Source organism: Euwallacea fornicatus, chromosome 13 (genome assembly GCF_040115645.1).
Source record: "Euwallacea fornicatus isolate EFF26 chromosome 13, ASM4011564v1, whole genome shotgun sequence".
NCBI lineage: Eukaryota > Metazoa > Arthropoda > Insecta > Coleoptera > Curculionidae > Euwallacea > Euwallacea fornicatus.
In genome coordinates, this window is record NC_089553.1 from 3,771,237 (window position 1) to 3,790,705 (window position 19,469).

Below are 19,469 nucleotides of genomic sequence, written 5' to 3' on the forward strand. Positions count from 1 at the left end.
CAGCCTGTATTAAGGTATTTTACGTTTTTCCTTCATAAATTATTCGGAAATCTTTGATGTATTTATGATGGAGGAATATCATTTCCACAAATAAAAGGATCAGCTTTAAATTAGGTGAATTGATGCCGGTAACTCAAGCTCCTAGTACTTTAGCCAGTAAGATCATTTCCATGGAAATAGGGTAATTGGCCAATACTCCATCCTGATTTTGCTGTTTCCATGGAAATTACTGTGTTGGAAAAATTAGCAGGAGTTTTATTCCACACAGGCGTTACAAGAGACTTTTTTAACAGGCATTCGGTTAAAAAAAAAAACGCTGCGTGCGAGAAAGTATCATTTCACGCAACTTTTTGGAAAATGGCCGTTTCGATTAATTAATTTTTGAAAAATTTGCAGAACTCAGAGGAGCCTAGAAATTTGGGAAAAAAGAACAAAAATGTGCCTCCGGTTTGCTTACGTTCACCATTCCTCGAAATAGACGCCATTAACGATTACTAACCGTTTACCCATTTGCATGATCTCCCAGAACTTCTTATTTCAATGCTAGCCATGATTCAATGATTTTATGTGACCTTATTTTTAAGCGGTGATCAACCACTTTAAAGGAAGTCGATTAGGCCATAAACACCATAGTAAGAGAGAGACATTTTTTGAACAATTGATAAATAAAACACTTTCAACAATTTATTTTTAAGTGAATGATGATCACCCAATTAATAGTAGGAATTGACATAACTAGCGTCACAAAGATCTTCCACATCACGGATTTGGTTGGTGCCTACCACGTTTTTCATGAAGTCCCATTAATAAAAATCGAGAAAGTTCACATCGGGTGATCGAGGAGTCCAAGGGATGCAACCACCAAATGCAGGAGACGATCTTCAGGCCGTAAAGCCTTGCTTTTTTTTGCACATAGAAAGAGTTCAAATGATCCTCATGGAGTGTTCTCCAGACGATCTAATTGGAGGCATTTATTTGGCGGAAAGTTTCTCGAGTACTGATGAAAGGATTTTCACCAACAAGGTTTGGCACTTCTGCCGCGTCCAAAACTCATTGGACCGAATTCTCTTTGCTAACCCGGCCTTGACGTATTTGCTGCACTAGTACGGTAAACTTGTCTCGAATTGGCCTCGGCCAATTCGGAATCGGCGGAATATTAATTAAACTAAATTACAGAATTGAAACAATGTAGCTACTGACCGCGAATGACGCAGCGTGACTCATAAGAAAAACTACCTGTAGCCGCCAGGTACCTTATGAATAAATCGTAAATATATGGAAACAGAAAAAAACTAAAAAATTGTTAAAAAATCACATATATCTAGTTATGCAGCCTTTGTCATGGTGTTTTGGTTCTGTGGAATTATTTTGAGGCGGCAAATCGCCTGCACAGTGGGAAATTGGAGGGTTGAGCAGCGGCGTTGCATTCAACGAAATTTGAAAACTCCTTACCTAAATCAGTCTCAAACTCTTCTTGGGCTATCACATACCAAATGCAAGCCAGCCAGTGGGCGACGAGGGTGAAGGAGAGCATCAGAAGTGTCAAGATCATCGCACTGTATTGGGAATATCGGTCGATTTTCTGAAGAAGGCGCAGCAACCTCAGAAGCCTCGTCAGTTTGATCAGGTGCGTGTGTGTTGGGCCTGACTGAAACGTGAATAAAAGATGGAAGAAAGTAGTGGTTATGAGACCGTACTTTTCTGACGAAAATTATTTAACATTTAACTAAATCAAGCTGTGCTTTTCGCTTAAGACTTTATTTAGATGAATCAATTATAAATTAAGAGCTTTACCTCTTCCCCATATAAAGCATAAAGTAGATCGAACGGTAGGGCGGCCAGTAAGTCTACGATAAACCACGTCCTTAAGTAGTTTACGGAAATAGATTTCCAATCCGAAACAACTTCCCCTTTTTTGTTCACAAAAGTCGTTCTGAAGTTTAATAATATATCTGAAACAAAAGTAAACTTCCAGTGTATGCATAAAAGGAAATTCGATTTAATATAGGACATGCTCCGTATTGTCAAGGTTTGTTATATTTTTCAGTTTCTCTGGCTTCAAAAGATTTATTTATTAGGGGAATCTCGCTCAAGTCCGTAGCTTGGATGCATGCAAAGGAACAATACTGCGTTACTTATTCATGTCGCAAATCAAGTAGAGCTATTTGTCTGACAAAAAGCACCGTTTCTTCCCCACATCCGGATTATGCCAGGGGGTAAAAACGATCTTACCAACACAGGGAATAGTCATTTTTATTTTGCCTTTCAACTTATTTTTATTATACTTTTCCTTTAATAAAAAGGGCCACTTTACGCTAAGCGTATCGTCTATCTTTGGCTTAAATCTGGCCCATTTGGGAGAATATTTATGCAAATGCTAAACCAAAAGGACTTTTTTTTCATCTTTTCTTCTTAGTTCTAAAACAGCCCTATTATTTACGTAAAAATTTTAAAAAGTTACGAATTTTACTCTCTATTTGGTGACTTTTTTATTTAGTTTTCTAAAGTGACAGTAATTTGCACTTTTAACTGCTCAATCGGTGGAGGACAAAAAAGGCCAACGAAGAGCAAATGTTATTTGTATAAGTTAAATAAAAATTTAGTTCGAGAGGAGTTTTTGTGACTCAAAGTAATTCTTTAGGAACATTGTCCTTTTTCAGAGTAATGGCGCTATAAACTTCTAATATTCCCTCCTGAAAATCAACAGGCATGTTGACGCTTTTCATTCTCTTGTGTTTACAGGCTTTATTGATTTCCACTTCAGAAGCTCGACAGAGTTGGGCTCCCTAGAGAAGGAATTAATTTCTATGAAAACCTCATATTATTTAGAAGTTCCAGAGGACAGGAAGATTTTATAGGTTTCTGCATCTTTTAATATCGCAATTATTCAGCATTTTACAGCATCATCGCCGCTAAGTCTATTTAAGACATCTAGTACATCCCTTGGTGCAGATATACCATAGCTGTGCTCAACTTAACAGAAATTTATGACGCCGAGCACTTCTAGGAATTTCCAGAATGTTATCACTTCGCGGAGATTTTATGCATATTGATAGCCACGTTTGAACTCGAGTTCCGGTCTTGCCCCTTAGCAGTACCTGAGAGCTTTTGATAGAAAATTTAGCCAAAAACAGTTCAAAAAAATGTTTAAGTTCATCAGACTTCACCTAATGGATTTCGGTTACTACACACATCGATTGTGACGTCACATCGCGCCTCGCAGTGTTACGAAGTGTACCAATTGTGGGTGGCCGCTCTAGGAGTTCCTCAATGGAAAATCTAGGTTGCACCGATACCTATCGGGTGATATTCCACCAATCGGCCTGTTTGGCAATCAACCGAAATCCTTCTGATCTAGATCATCGTTACCGAAAAAAGTTTCTAGCTAAGCTGGAAGCAGTACTTTTCTTTTATTCGCCTCTCTCATAATTCGTTTTAGTATAGTTATTTCTTTTTAATCGTTTTCTAAGTAGAATTTGGCATATTTTTGCCTAAAATGTTAACTCATAGGTGGGAGTCGAATATATGTCTCGACTAGTGCTTGAGAAGAGTCGAGGCCAGATTGAAGAGGTAACAAAATGGACAATCGACCCTCATTTGCACATGTTCGAAACAAAAGCAAGAACATAGCTTTTGCTTAGATAACAAACACGAAGACTCGTTTGTATGAGGCCTATCAATTCTTACAATTCTAAGTTTTGCCAGCACCATGTATATTAATTTATAATTTTAGTAAAATATGGCGTTTTATTGTTTTAGATTTTAATAGCTTTTTAGGCCCAATACGAAAGTATGATCTTTCACCCGAATTAAAGATCCTAACATACAAATAATAGGAGATCGGACAGAATCTCCACGCAAGAAAATGTGTCAGTGTACAGTGGATTACTTCTATTATTCACTATAGGAATATCGTAATGATAAAATTTAAAGTTCAGCCCAGCAAGAATTGACATATTCTATCATCATTATGTCTTGTTCACAGCAGGTCTCAGGTCGCAATGGAGCACAGTTCATTCAACCTCAATAACATCAAATTCGTTAGAAAATTACTATTTGTTGCATTTTGCTGCTGGCAATAATTTATTCTATTTCATTTTACAATGAAAAAATCTTATTAATTTGGTGTGAGTATCTATATTAAATTACACTTTGAGCATTCAATCAGACCCATAGCCCAAGACAGTCGAATGCGAATTGGAAATTCCTTCAATCCTGTGTAGCATCAATCAATCCTGGGAAAGGTAATTGGGACCGAATTTCGGTTAATTTTCTCACAATGAAGGACTTTAATGTAGGTTTCAGAGAATAGTCCCACAATTACATAGAAAGCAAAGAACTTGATGTTTTTTCAATATTTGTGAGACTGAGAACTAAGAGCGTTCTTTCAAGTCACTGTGTTTTGTTAAAAAGAAAAGCTAATTTCCTACATTTAGGAGAAGACGGTCTTAACAAGTTATATATATTTTTTTGAACACCCGGTGCCTGTATACTCCAGTGATACTTTATCAGATGTGGTTCTTCTTGTGCCGTTTCAAAATTATTTTTCATTTTACCTCTATCCATTTTCAGTGAAATGAATAAAAAATTAGCTTTATAAAAAAAATTATGTGCTTATCTGGAAATGCACTTACCGAACCACTTATTTATTCTTGCTGAACACTCTTTCGTCACATAGAAGTTCTTAGCTGTAATAAGCTCAAGCAAGTAAAGTGTAATTTTTAGATATGGAGTTACGCAGTAAGCACGTAAAAAGAGCCTTTTAAAAAAAAAATTTTCAGCTCTTCAATGAAAACTAAAAAAAAAGGAGAAACATACGCCTATTGGGTAATTTGTTATTTTATATAAAATATAGCAATTTATGTTTCTCCGCCATCAAGTGGTTTTAAAATTGCTGTCTATAGAAGAGATTGTGCTTTGAATTTCATAGCTTGAAACAAAATGAATTTTTTTAAAAGAATTTCTTACGCAACTCGGCAGGTAACTTCAAGCTAATGCAAATTCAACAAATAGAAGTCTGTTTGGGCTACTTAAAGTACTCTAATTTACTTTTTTTAGGATTAGCAAATTTAAAAATTTTCCCAAAATTTTCAAAATTTCATTTATGGTACATAGTCAAAATTCAAGAGATCGAGCAACGAAAATTGCATTTTAAGGAATTATCAAGTTGCAATTTCAAGAAAGAAAAATTTATATTTGAAAAAAAATCCCTTTTTGGAAAAAAAACGAGTTCCCATGTCCGAACCTGAACTAATCAGATATTAAAATTGAATTAACGTGAAATGAGTCACACAGAAACTTTAGCGTTCTTGAATAACGTAAAGGGGATCTCTTGGAATTTTTCTTTACATGGCTTTTGTAATTTGATGAAATGATAAAATGATAAAATCGTCGATGAAATACGGAATTCCTACAAAACGCGATTTTCAAGAATTTTGCCCTTTAGAATTTTGTTATCTTTTCTGGAGTGAAAGCCATGTGAACCATATGTTATTAAGGGCTATTAAAATGAAGTTAGATCGCTCATATCCCTCATCGCTTTTTCCATTAGTATGTAGTACGTGGATATATTTCTTACTCTCGGCAGTTTGTTTTTATTAAAAAGTAATTTAAAAACAAACGTTCTTCTGCATATAGACACATTTTACAATAAAGCAAATTTATGGCGGAATATTAGAAAACTCGCGTCCGCCATCGGTGCGATACTGTGAAGTATTCCAAGGAATTGATTAACCGTTACGAGTTATACAGGGTGTTTGGTAACTCGATGCATTCCTTTAGGGGAGCGATACAGCAAGAGGTAAGGACTAAATGCAACCCAATTTACCTTAGTACCAAAGTCGATACTAACAAACATACAGGGTGTCAAATTTGTAAAAATAAATCATGTTTTCTTTAATATCTTGCGATTTCTTTCAGCTAATTTTGTAAAATTGTGTATATGGAGGTTTTTTGGGAAGAGAAATTCAAATTTATGCACCATTTAGGTGTATCTTCTAGAGGGCGCCACCTGCGACAATTAGGACTCCTCTAAACCGCTACAACTTTTTTGTGCCACCCTGCAAGTCAGTTTGGAGAAGGAAAAGGTACTTTCCTACTTTTTCTCGTTAAAAAAGGTATGCTTTATTGAAATCGCTAGAAGCAACGAAAAAATAAATAATTCAAATAATTTGGTCAAGATATACCTAGCCTGAACCGACGTAGTTTTAGAGCTATTGCAGAGGGGAAATATGTTCAATACCAGGTACTATCGCTGTGATACTTGGGGGCCCCTACTTCAAAAATTACCGACGAAATTATTGCTAATTCGGTCTTTCACACTTTAATCTCTCTCTTTAATCCAATTCTTAAAAAAGATTTTTCTGCTTTTTTGCATTTTTACTCTATATTTACTGCATGCCAAACAGTGAATGCCAATTTCTCAGATCATGGTTCATCTCGAATTTTTAGTTTGTTATTGACCGCGATTGCTTTCATAAGACTCCGCCATTATTGCATAGTTCATGTTTCCATAGTATATCAAGAATTTTTGACATTTTTAAACTCAAACTGAAATGTGGATGTATCAGCTCGGAGCAGTCCTGGGTTTAGGGGTTCAATAGCACGGTTTCAATCGGCAAGAACTGGGGAACAACCTTGCGAGATTACGTGCAGTAGACGCTAGAGCTCTTAAAAATTAAAGTGAAAGTTCCTATGGACGCGTGTCGGCCAATGCCCTCATTTTTGATGAGGGGAAAGAATTTTAAAATGTTAAAAACAGACTTGTGTGATAGAAAAGAATAAAAGGCAAGAAAAGAACGGAAAAACGTTGCAAACACCCAGTATGACCGATTTTTAAATTCGACGGCGCCATTTCGGAGAAGAAAAAATACTTTCGAGAGGTGCTAATTAATTTCAATTATCTTATCAAAGGAATCCAGAAAAATGATAAAGCCGGTTTCAGAAAAATTCGATTTTTCCACGTATCTCCGGAACTAATTAAAAAGCACCCAATGTCAGGACAGCTGTTTATTGAATTCGCGGTTAGGGCTTAACCTTAGGTACAACCTTTTCATGTCTAGAATCTTCTATTTGATAACTTGCCGTACTTAATTTACGTCCTTTCAATTGGACGCGACGTTCATTGAGAAGAGAGATTTCGCATTTCGATATTTTTAATTCTCGTCTATTCCGCCTTATTTCTTATTCATGCAGAATTCCGGCGATAAAGCTGCCAGAATATTTTCAAGCAAACAGCAGAGTACACTGAAAACTTTCTACAACAACAAATCGGCAGTTCTAAAGGATCGAAAATTGAAGATAACAAAATAAACCAATGAAATTTGAGCATTTCTCCCGGCGTGAATATGTAATAATATATACCGACTGGATTCTAGCAAATAAACCCATCGTGGTGTAATGGAAAATCAGATGATGTCGATTAGCATATAATTTGTCTGCAATTTGAAGGCTTGTCTTAATTAATGGGGTAATGAAATTACCTGGTTGTCGGTTCGTAGCTAGTCAAGACAGCCGTCTTTGGAGCAGGATTTAGGTAAACCGTAATGGAATGGGGTTATTGATAACAGTAATGAAATGGTTTATTGATGACTTAATTTCCACAAAAATGCCTAAATTGGAATTGTTTACTAAGTCAGTTTGGTTTAACTTTATTAGGGGGTTACGGAAAAGCACTTTGTCACACGGGTCTCAAACGTAAATCGGTTTCACATCACATTTATTTTGCTTTTAAGTAAAACCAAAGTTCTAATCCCTCGGAAATCTCATTAAAAGGCTATTGATTTAAGTCCCGTCCGACTCCCCCCACTCGCCCCGACATTGACTCCATTTCTCGATAAATATTAAATATTTCCTAAATTTTAGTGGTCTTTTAAAATTGCTTTGCTAAGATCGACTATTTCAAACACAAATAACGAAATATACTCAAATCACGCACTCGACTGGAATGTTGATTACGCAGCAAAGAAAGTTCGGAACAGGCGCATTGCAAATTTACAAAGGGTCAAATCAACCACTTGTAAGTTCGAAGGGATGTTATTTGGCAGCCAAGAAGCGGAAAATTCGAAATACGACCTAAGCTGATTTAATACTGAAAACGGCGGACTGGAAATACGTTTGCCCGGAAATAAACTGCTCCACAAGAGTTTGGGATATTAGGATATTTTGGATATGGCTTAGAGCTAGCGCCAGGAATGATTTTTTCGCAACATTCGTCAAAAAATAAGTAGAAAACGATCGTCGACGATATTTTTTAATTTATCAAAGGAAACCAAGAAAAATATTAATAATGAATTTACGCAAAATCGCAAATAACACAAAAACTACATGTCGAAAAATCCAGTAGGTCGTATAGCCTCCCCTAACGGGTACAACTACCTCACACCGACCTAGCACACTTCAATGAGATAGTTTATCGTGCCTTGCGGTGAGCTCTCCCATAACTGCGGGAAGAAGTTCTCGAATATTTAACATTGTTTGGAAGCCCGAGCGATAGTCTCCGAGACTTCTTTGCAGTGTGTCCCTCATGCGTTCAACGGGGTTAAGCTCGGGCGATCTCGACGGAAGCGGTGGATATTCGACACCAACATTGTCAATCGCTCCCGTAACGATTACTGCGCGACGTGATCGGGCCATTATCGTCGAAAAATCGGAAATTTTCTCCCAGAGCAGCTCAAAATTTTGGCAGAAAGTTGTTGGTGACGCCCTCTTCATAGATTTGTGCGTTCATGTTTCCTTTAAGTTCGTTCAACTCAGTTTTCCCGTTATATCAAATTCCATCCCAGACCATTATTGTGCCCCTCTTAAAAAGATGCACTTCTTGTACAGTTCTTCGGTTTCTGCGCACTCCGGGGTTTGTCCAGACACCAACACGCCGACTATCAGAATAGCGGACAGGTCGGGACTCGAAAAATGCAGAACGCCACTTTTCACCCCAATTGATGTCTTCTCTTGCCCGCTCTAATCTTGCAAGTTTATATTTTTGGGTAAGGGGAACTCCCCTTGAAAAGCGTCTCGAGACTGTGTTTACTTCTTTAAGTTTCCTACGAGTGGTTTCCATGCAAACTTGAACTCTTGCAGCTTTCGATGCAAACTTGAACTCCTGTAGCTTTCGATAAGGCACCAGGCAAATGCCTGTATGTCGACAGAGGGCAGCCTCTTCGCGCTGAAACTGCAACGAGTCGGGCTTGCGCAGCGGTGGGCACCTTCGGTCGCCCTGTGCGCCGTCTTCCTGCGACGTTTCCAGTTTATTGAGACCTTTTGACACATTAAGCAACGTGGGAGAATTGAGTCAGTTTCATGTTGGTTTAGTCCAGCCTCCAGTACCTCCATACCCCTGTTTTGTTTTCTTATACTTGACTTTTTCCGAGGCATTAAAGGAACGTCCGAGCACCTTTGCACAACCAAGTAAAGTAACAAAAACCACCCAAATGGTATGGCATCTGATACCAATGTTGCGACCATTTTTTTTTTAATGCGAAATAATAATAAATTTTATTTTTTTATCCATATTGTATTGCTTTAAGAGTGATAAGCAAGGAATGTATTTGCGATCATGCAGTTTGTTATTCAGTAATATTTCGCCATATCCCCAGCTTTTGTGAAGCAGTTTACACGAGGAGAGACTCGAACAACAGAGAACATAAGAAAGCGAAAATAACTCGAAAGTCCACCAAAAACTGAAAATCTGCGAAAGGGTTCTGGGAGTAATTTCGTAAAAATAAGTTTTCTAAAATTTCAGTTTGCAGACGAACTTTAAATGGGATTAAAGGCATAAAGAAAATTGTGGAGTTCAGCAAATACCAAAGTTCCGTTAGACCAGTTGTGTGTTTGCCAAGAAAGTATAAAGTTCAACAGACCCTCGTTTAGTCACTGTCAGGAACGTCATGGATTGTTAGGGTAGACAAACGGGCTCTTAGGGCAGAATTTATAACCGAATGAAATATTGAGCAAATGAATAAAACGCAACACTCAAAGTTTGGTATTGTTTGAATGCCCTGAAAGCTGCATGGCAAAATCAGTCCTTTAGTGTCAGAAGTAAGAAATTACTACATGTATTTGAGTGTCTGTTAATTAATCTCTGCCCAAAGTTTGACTAGTTCTATGTAATTTTGGCAAGAAATTATCGTATCGCTTATAGTTGGGCTTTATCTTTGTATTATTTCATTGCAGCTGACTGTGAGCGATTATCTCAATCCTGTCACTTTTTTGATGCAGATGTGGCTTGTTGGAGAAGACAAAGTTCCTCCTTGTCGCATTTTGATATCCTTAACTGGCATGCCGGTAATACCAGGCATCGACTAATGGCAATTTCTTGGAGACATTCAGAAGCTCAGTAGAAACATCAGAACAACATTAGAATATTATGCATATACTATTCAGCATCAATATTCATACAAACAAGGAGATGGTAATATTTAGGGTACTCCATGTAAAAACCGTTAATTGGAAATGCCACAATTTTTGGAGCCATCCCGTATGTTTTCTAAAAATTTGGAAGTATGCACAGCACTTCTTCCAAGAGCTCTCGTATTTAAGTGTTTGTGCTAACCTCTAAGGCTAAAAACCGATTACACACTCTCGGGATACCCTGTATCCCGAGAGTGTGTGTGAATAGGTTGTACATTCTGTATGTACACATTCGAGTTCCGATATGGGAAGCTTGGAAGTTATTAGATATACATGGTTGATCAAATGGAGGAAAAATTGTGCCTTTACATAGGTGGTCATTTTTCCTTTTTAGGTTTGAGCCTTTTTTGTTGGAAGAGAATAAAAACATAAAAATTTATATTAATTTTTTGCTGCTTTGTTATTTACTGCTTTCAAAAGTCTTTTAGGACCTTCGAACATTGTTTTCCTTTGAGAAAAAATAACTTTCTTTGCCGCATGGACTTTTTTTTCAATACGGACTGGGATTTTTTCGTTTTTGAGTAGCTCTTTACCTATCAAAAACTGATTTCGAATTCGAATTGCCGGTGACAAAACTAATTTCGGAAAAAAATTTAAATAACTTGTATCGCATCATCATGAATTCAAGGAAGGCAACGATTTAACGAAATACGGGTGCGTATCATAAAAAAAAACTTGACGTAGGTCTCTTCTAAGTGAAACATCATACGGGGCGAATGAAGTTATTTTCTTGAAGAGGGTCGACAAATGCTTTAAGAATTAGAAAAGCCCAAATCGCCCTGCTGCATTTTCCCGCGTTTCTCGGAAAAATTTGGCTGCAGTGTGCCTCCGGCACGAAAGCTGCCGATTAATCCTTGAACAATAGCTAGTGTTCTTTTCACAGAGAGGAAGATCCTGCCTGAGCTTCTCCTACAGCTTCCATTCCTCCACCAGCGACCTTGTGCCGTTCACCGTCTATTCCAGGACGGCTCGGATCTGCCACATAATTTGAAACTCCTAGAGACTCAGAAAATGAAACTAAACTCTGATGATTAGATTGCACTTTCTCAGTCTCTCAGAAGTTCATGTTGGCTTAAGTGTGCCTGAGGGCGACGAGGTCGCCGACTTTGGGTTATTGGTCTTTCATGTAGTTTATTTTGTTAATTTACTTGTACTTTCGTCCCTTAAGTTACGCCTATGTACCTCGACGCTTATTCTAAGAACATCATCTCGGTGTCCATCAGGCCATATCCAAGGGTCCTCTATGGCTGGGAACAATGTTACTAGTCAAAAGAAGCTTTCTCAGTGGGGCTATTGCTGCGACGGGTCTGCAACATTGCCAGAAAAGCGACTCGTATGGGTATTTTCCAGACGGCCGCCGTTGATGGCATCCGGCGCGGCCACGGCCCGTAACGGTTCTTGGCGGTGGTGCGCCCCTGGTTGGAATTCCTCAGTTTTAGCACTTAAGGGATAAGCGAAGTGATTTTTTTTCTCTTTTTATTCTCTTGGAACGGTCTCGGTGTCGGATTTGAGATCAAAATCATAGTTCGTAACCCGTCCAACTAAGCAATCTCTCTCTTCATACTTAGACCGGCAAATTCTGTCATTATTAAAATAAGTGAAATTTGATACAGTCCATTTTCGTAAGCCGAATTGCCGTTTTCGCGGTTTCGTTTGTCGAAGGGGACCCTTAACAAAGGTCCTTTACGTTCTAGAGCAGTTTTCCCACGTCCAATTTGCTGAAATATTTTATTAATTCGGCGAACTACACTGCTATCAATAGGTCGGTCTGGATACGTCTCGTTAAATATGAAACGCACCTCTTCGCACGTTCTTTTGCCACTTCCACACCCCGAAGAGATTGAATTTCAGTTCTTCGCTGCTCGGGTAAACGATCCACTTTTTTATATCGTAAGTCTGGTAGATGTCCAACAAATGAATTCAACTATTAACGAATTCTATGAAAAACAAGATATTTTTCGTCTAAAAAATTGTTTACATTGAAGACCATTTGGAATGTCTGCGTCTTATTGTAATTTTTTTGCTCTCTTCCAAGGCAAAATGAGATTGTATTGTCTCTCTAGACAGCAAAGGCTATTGGTATTGATCTTTTCAGGATATGGATTTTGTTTTATTTTTTTAAGGGAAACTGTAGGTCCATTTTTCCATCGATATTGAGCATGCAGTCGCATTCCTTATTGAATTTCCTTTCACTCGATATAGTAAAATGAGTGCGTTTACATCTGTAAACAAAAACTTAGTAAGGGCAGTTCGATGGTGGCGAAAAATTTTAGCATCGAAAATAGTGCTTTAAATGCCCGTTTTTAAATAAAACTATACGTGTTTAAATACATTTTTAAATATCGGGTTTGTGAAAGCTATAAACGTGTTGCAACACTTTTTACAGGCACTATATATCACGCAAAGTAAGCCGGGCGCTTCCCTCCTGGGGCCTTAATAACTTGAGTTTATCACGTGTTTCCCACGTTAAGGACCCATTTTTAAAGTAGGTAGATATCCACTTTCATTGTATATCGATGTTACGTGTATTACCACAACTCGTTCGGCCTTAGCTCTAGCGTCGAATAGCTTAGATGGATGTATTAAGCGGTCAAGAAACATTCTTGATGAGCCAAACTACCGAAATTTGAGGTCCGAGATGCGGATTTGAGCATGAACCGGAAAAAGAGATGAACTCTTCAGCCGTACCAAAATCGATTTCCAACTCATGTTTGCAATTAGACCGGGTTAAAATCATTGTAATTGCTGTGGTTTTATAATTTGGTAGATTGATATCACTGAAAAATAATTCCATGAGAACTCCAAATCCAACCTCCAGTTGCAATTTATCCCAATTAAATTGTTTTCGCTCAGAGGACAATGGGAAACTAAAATAGGAATTTTCAGTATTTGAAAGAGGATTTAACAAATGTTGAAGTTAGAAGTCGCGCTGTTCAGGACTTAATTGAAGTTCGAGCATGTTAATACCTGTTGTACTGCTAAGAGTCTACGGCAGCGAGGCTAGCTCTTCCAATTAAAATAAAAACTTCAATGAAATCCGCAAATGTTATAATATTTTCGGATAACGAGGGCTTGTATTTTGCTTTTATCTTTAATTGTTATAATTCGAGCGGCTTAGGTACCAACGAGGGGCAGATCTTTGCGACAGACCGGGCCTAAACAAAATTTAATGCGATTCATCGTTGAGGGACGTAATAGTCCCATTATTATTTCCCTAAGTCGAATTTCATGTTAAAGTGCGTCCTTCACATTTACTTCCCCATTAAATAGCTCTTTTAAAATTCCGGAATTTCTCTCTCAATTCCCATCTTTCATCCATAGAATATTAGATTAAATTATTTTTACAATCTAAGGGTGATTCATAAAATGTTAAGTAAAATTTTTGCGTTAGAGTTTAACGGGTGGGCGATGTGGATCGGTAAAGCTTGTTACCCTACAGATATCTCTATTTACGATTTTAACCGATAACGACACGTCCAGCGTCGATCTGGACACCTGGAATTGTGTTGATGAATGAATTTATTGTTATTGAATTGATTCGAGGCGCTCGGAGAGAGCGTTTTTAAACATGAAGGTTAGTTCAGGTTAGTTCAGGTTAGCGAGGAAGCTCAATCATACCACTCTCTAAGCTTTAGCATGTGCGCCATATTTATGTCGCGTATTCTAAAGTTGGATTCAAAACGGGTTAATTTGAATTAATTTTTTTCCCCAGGATCAGAGGAATGCAGGCTGTTCCACATTAGAATGAACAGCATGGGACGCCTGAGGGAAACCGTAAGATATGCGCAGTAGTAGGTTAAAAATGGAAAATAAATTTCGGTTTTTATCTCGAAAACCATTAGAGACACAAAATCGGTTAGGCTGAGCCAAAGTTGTTATTCCACCAGAGGCGTGCATTGTCTATTTTGTAATAATCAATACATTTTTGTTATGCAGCCGCGTCTGCAAAGTATAATCATTTTTGCGATCTGACTAATTACGATTTTGCTATTGGATTTTTCTTTTTCGTCTATTTCTCTTTCTCAAAAAGCTATCTGGCGGATAACTACATTCGTTGAACTACTTTGACATTAGTTACACCCTGTTTGCGCATTGAAAAAATTATTCATCGCGGCAGATCACCCAAAAAGTGGTGTTAGAGATGAATACGCACGGCCATTACTGCGGTGCAAAATGTCGCTGAACGGTCAAAATCAAGATCACATTAAATCCCTCATTCCTGGGTTCTAACGGGCTTCCGGTGTCCATGGCGCGAAGCGTCCGCTTGTGGACAAGACAAAATGCGAAGAAATATAGATGTTCACATGAAGATGCAGATGGCTCTGCGTGATACGTTTGACTATCAGGTGCATGCAAAGATAGATTTTGACTTGGAAGACCTAGGGGCAGGGTCTGAACAATTTCTTAGCTAATGAATGAAAAAAATAAGCATTCATTAGGGCCCTCTATCAAAAAAACGATATATTGGAATTTACGATTAATAAAATATTTTTAAGTTGTCAATGTATTGGACCACTGGACGGTTTATCAGGTGTCTGTACGTTTTTCGCTGCTTTTTTTGCGGGGCCTATGGTGACGATAAAAAACGGCGGATATGGGCAAAACGTGTCGAACTTACTACTACCCGAACCATAGGCGCACCTGTGGCCCCTGCATACCTGCGGTAAGACAAATGCGGACCATGGATAAGTCTGTACGAAATTCTAATGAAATAAGCCAACTCCAAATGAAATAAACCAATCCCTAAAGTGAATTTAAAATTAAATCTTGCATTTTTTGTCTCAAACGAAAGAATTTTCTTTAAGTAAACTAAAAATTCGTTCTAAAAATAATGAAATGATTAATAAAAGTAATTAAAAAATTTTTAAATTGATGGCTCGAAAATCCCTTCACTCAGAGCTATAGAGGCAACAGCCCAAGCGGTCATAAAATGACCTTCCAACATTTCGTGACATGTTACTGGCAATATTTCGAAATGAGTTTTCGATTTTTACTCGAAGCTCGTCTCAAATCATTGGCTCTATCGAAGCCGTAAATGTTAAAGTTTACGTGCCTCCACAGAGGGAAATCGCATGGAGAGCGATCTGCAGATTTGGCTGGCCACAAAGCAGTCCCTCATCATCTCATTATAAATCGTTGCGGGAACGTTTGGGCCAAGTATTCATTGACCGAACGGCTATTGTGCGCAGGATATCCATCCTGTTGAAACCAGATCTCACAGAATGGCTTTCCAATTATTCCCTGAATTTCGGGCACAATTTTTCGTTGAAGCAGGTACTTCGGGCCGGTCAAAAGGACATCAATGGAAAATTGACCGATCGCGTTTTTAGCCGATATGCATCCTCAGATTTTCAATTTTTGAGCGTACTGAGTGCGAACATCAAAAACCTCGTGTAGATTTTCCCGAAACCACTATCGCACGCGAGTAGAATAAAGTCGATATAATAATAAAAAGTTCGATTCTGCGAATATAACTTGCAGGAAACAGACCTTGAGTTCTTTGAGGTTTGTAGAAACGGTACTCATTTTTTTAGGATTTTTTTGACGTATAAAGCAACTTCATCGGCAATACGTTCCTTAGGGAGGGTAAAATCTTCACTCGTTATAGTACAGATCCGGATCTGTTTCAATTCAACGTCTTCGTGGAGTGCCACGGGGTTCTGGTGCGCCTTTGCTGAAGCCCGTCCCAGTGTCTCAAAATTATGGCCAACTGCGTGCAAGGTTGATGAGGTAGGAATTGGCCCATTTTCCCCTGAAAATGTTTCCCAGGAAGATTGTCTGATTGGACGATAAGTCCGAATTTGGCAATGCCAATAACGGTTATCAAAATGAGAACCGTTGTTGACGAAGCAATAATAAAGTCTGTTTTGAAAATGGCTTAACGAATGTTTTCCAGAAAAAAATGAATTAGCAGAAGAGATGCATCAGAATGGCCAGCACAACCTCCAGATCTCGGTCTACTAGACTTTCTCCTATGGGGTCATTTAAAGAGTGAAGTGTTTAGAACTCAACTCGATGGCATTGAAGAATTGAAAGGACGAATTTTCCTGGATTGCAGAAGTATTACTGGAAAGTCTTTGTTCACGAATAATTTAAAAACAGAGTTTATTATTGCCTTGCTAATAACGACTTTTTGAGCCCTTAAAGAAATTAATTATTTGATTTCAATAAGCTATTTGCACTAATACACTTTTTTCCTTCTAGCTCCCGACTCAATTAACCGATTTCAGTTTTCTTAGCACAGTTACATAGGAAATTGAATTCCGTTTGCAATGATGTGCCACTCGACGGGGGGTGTCATTTGAAATATGAAAGTAAGGGTAGCTGAGGCCGAGTGGGTGACTGATGCAATTCTTTCTAATGTTAAAATAAACTTCCCGTCAGATATCTAAAGAGGTTTTTTTTTGATCGTTTTAAATTTTCCTCCCCAAGCAAGAGCTATTTCGGGTGGTTCGCTTTGAAACGGATACCCTGTATATATCTAGTGCCCTTTGGTTAGTGCACACGATACTATGAGGTGGAGGATGTCAAAAGCTCGACGCTGCCGGCAAACTTTTACAACTTACCGGTAATTAACGAGATAAATCTCACCTTAACCGTTAAGTTCATTTTTGAAGCAGGGGACTCAGCGAACAAAAGGGAAAGTCTAGAATAACCCAGTGAACTGAAAATTTCCGGTTGGTAATAAGTTCGCATTAACCAAATTTATTAAAGGTGAATAATGGAGACTATTTTAATTATAACAAATTGCATAAATTTGTTTACGCTAATTATTCGAGACAAAGTTTAACCTTGTTTCTGGTAATTCCATCCTCGTAAGTTCAGAACAATCTCTCCTCGGAGCAATGATCACATAACGTTTAATTTCCATTTAAAGTTCTCAACTGAAATGTGATCTGTGTAATAGAGGTAATTTTGCTGAAACTCTGAAGTTCAAAGACTGAAAACTTTATCTTTACGACCGAAAATCCTTTTACAATATGTTTATTTTCGAATCTATGAATAAATCAATTTATTCCTTTGAATAAATGGCTTTTTTCCCGCGCACAAGAGCAATTTGACAAAGACAAATATTACCTTGGCTCGCGTTACGTCATCCTTCTAGCAGAAATGATGAAGTTCTCGCCTCAGGGCATAAAATTTCGCTTTCAGACTGGTAATTTTTCTAATGTAATATGAAAAGACCTGATGTTCATGTTTTACTCGATAAATTCTTGTCAGGGGGAGGATTCTCGTTTGCCGAGGCTGACTGTTTTGATTAAAAGAAAAAATGACTGGGTAAACATGTGGACGAAATTCCGGGAAAAAAATGACTTCAAACTACGAAAAAACTTGCCACGGCCGCATTTGGGGGAAAAGTCGACGATTATTCTTGACAAGCAAGGTGCCATCGAGTCAGGCCGCCTTCATGTTGAGGCTTTCTTAATTCGAAGTTTAAATCTCGTTCTGCCAGAAGAGCAAAAGCACAAAACAACCTGTAGAACTTAGAATAAATTTATTCCCTTGACTGCGCAAGTCTCCGTTATTTACCAATTTCCCTTGTATTACCAACAAACAACGTGCCAACAGGACGCGTTGTAGACTCTCTGGTAATCACAGGATACGTTGTCTTACCTAAATTTTGCATTTTTCCCTGGCCCCATACAACTCCTACATCAACTCATTTTGACTCATACATTTAACCACACTTGTGCGATTTGACATTAAGTGTGAGGCAATTTCGTCAGATGGTGGGACCATATTTCCCGAAAAATACTGATAATAACTGAGGTTTTATTGTCATAAAATCTTGGTTTTTATCAATGTCACAGATATGCTAAGTGACACAGAAACCCGAACAGCCGGTATAAATGTTCCGATTTCGCTAATAATTTTTTACAAGTGTCAGAGGGGCCAAAGTAACTTAAGGCTTGAAATTCGAAGTAAATCGGACAAATTTGGTCCATTAATTGGCGTTTTTATAATTAACAACGTGTTGATGCCCCGCCATTTCTTATACATATCTCCATTAATGCGCGCATACACACTTCTGATGGGATGATTAATACCATCCTGGAATATTTCATTCTAGGCAACTTCTATCTAACGTCGAAGCGCTGGGAAAGTTTGAGGGAGCGGCTGTAAAGTTCGCAATCGCCTACCGATAATGGCCCACACGTGTTCAATTGGAGACAAATCTGGGGAACTTGCAGGCCAAGGCAGCAGTTCGATCTGAGCTTATTAAAAGTACTCCAACGCTATCCTTGCCACGTGCGGGCGGGCGTCATTTTGTTGAAAGATAGGATTTTGGAGGTTTCTTAAGCGTGGAACTAAATGAGACACCGTTGTTTCCGTGTGTCGTTGTGCGGTCACACTGTCTCTAATAAAAATTAGGAACTAGAGTTATCGGCAATGGCACCCACACCATAACACTAACAATACGACGAATATGTATGTCGACAAAAAATTGTGATTCTCGTCGTTCCCCACGCTGCCTTTTAACCCTTTCCCGACCGCCATGCATGTCCAGACAGAACCTGGATTCATCGCTGATGGCTATTGCGTTCCGCTCCCCGTTCCAGACTAATTGTTCTCTACTCTCCCCCAAGTCGATTCCGTTTATGCTCCAGAGTTAAAGATAAGACAAATTGTGGTCGTTTTGAAAATAGACCAAAGCTTCTGGTTCGAATGTGTACATTTCGCGTCCGAATAACTCTGCCGCCTTCTGCAAATCACTGATTGGAAATTGCTCTGGTGCTCACGCTTAGAGGACGATTTCGAGGCGATCTTGTCCTTGCGAGCTCGTCCGGTGGCTGCGGCATCAAAAGTCACTTTTTCGATTCTTCATCAAAATATTTTTAAAAAAAACCGAAACGCGCATGCCCGAAAGACTGGAAATGTAATCACATATTTTTTGTGGCATCATAAATATTTGTGAAAAACGTTATCGAAATCGGAACATTTTTACTGAGTGTCCGGGTTTCCACGTCACCCGGCATATTGTTGTCGGCAGGAACTCACCCGCCCGGATGAAAATCTAACGTTTTGAAGGGTGAATGCATTTCTCAGTGAAAACATTTCAA

General features: G+C 38.4%; 1 protein-coding gene across 2 annotated transcripts in view; it reads right to left on the minus strand.

The window, feature by feature from the left end:
- Elk (Eag-like K[+] channel) overlaps positions 1-19,469 on the minus strand; it is a 122,051-nt gene that overhangs the window by 30,177 nt on the left and 72,405 nt on the right. For both annotated transcript variants that reach the window (XM_066288905.1, XM_066288904.1), the window contains exons 7-8: positions 1,795-1,952; positions 1,453-1,648 (exon numbers count right to left, since the gene is read on the minus strand). In XM_066288905.1, coding sequence (XP_066145002.1) covers positions 1,453-1,648; positions 1,795-1,952 — 354 coding nt within the window. The remainder of the gene's footprint in view (positions 1-1,452; positions 1,649-1,794; positions 1,953-19,469) is intronic.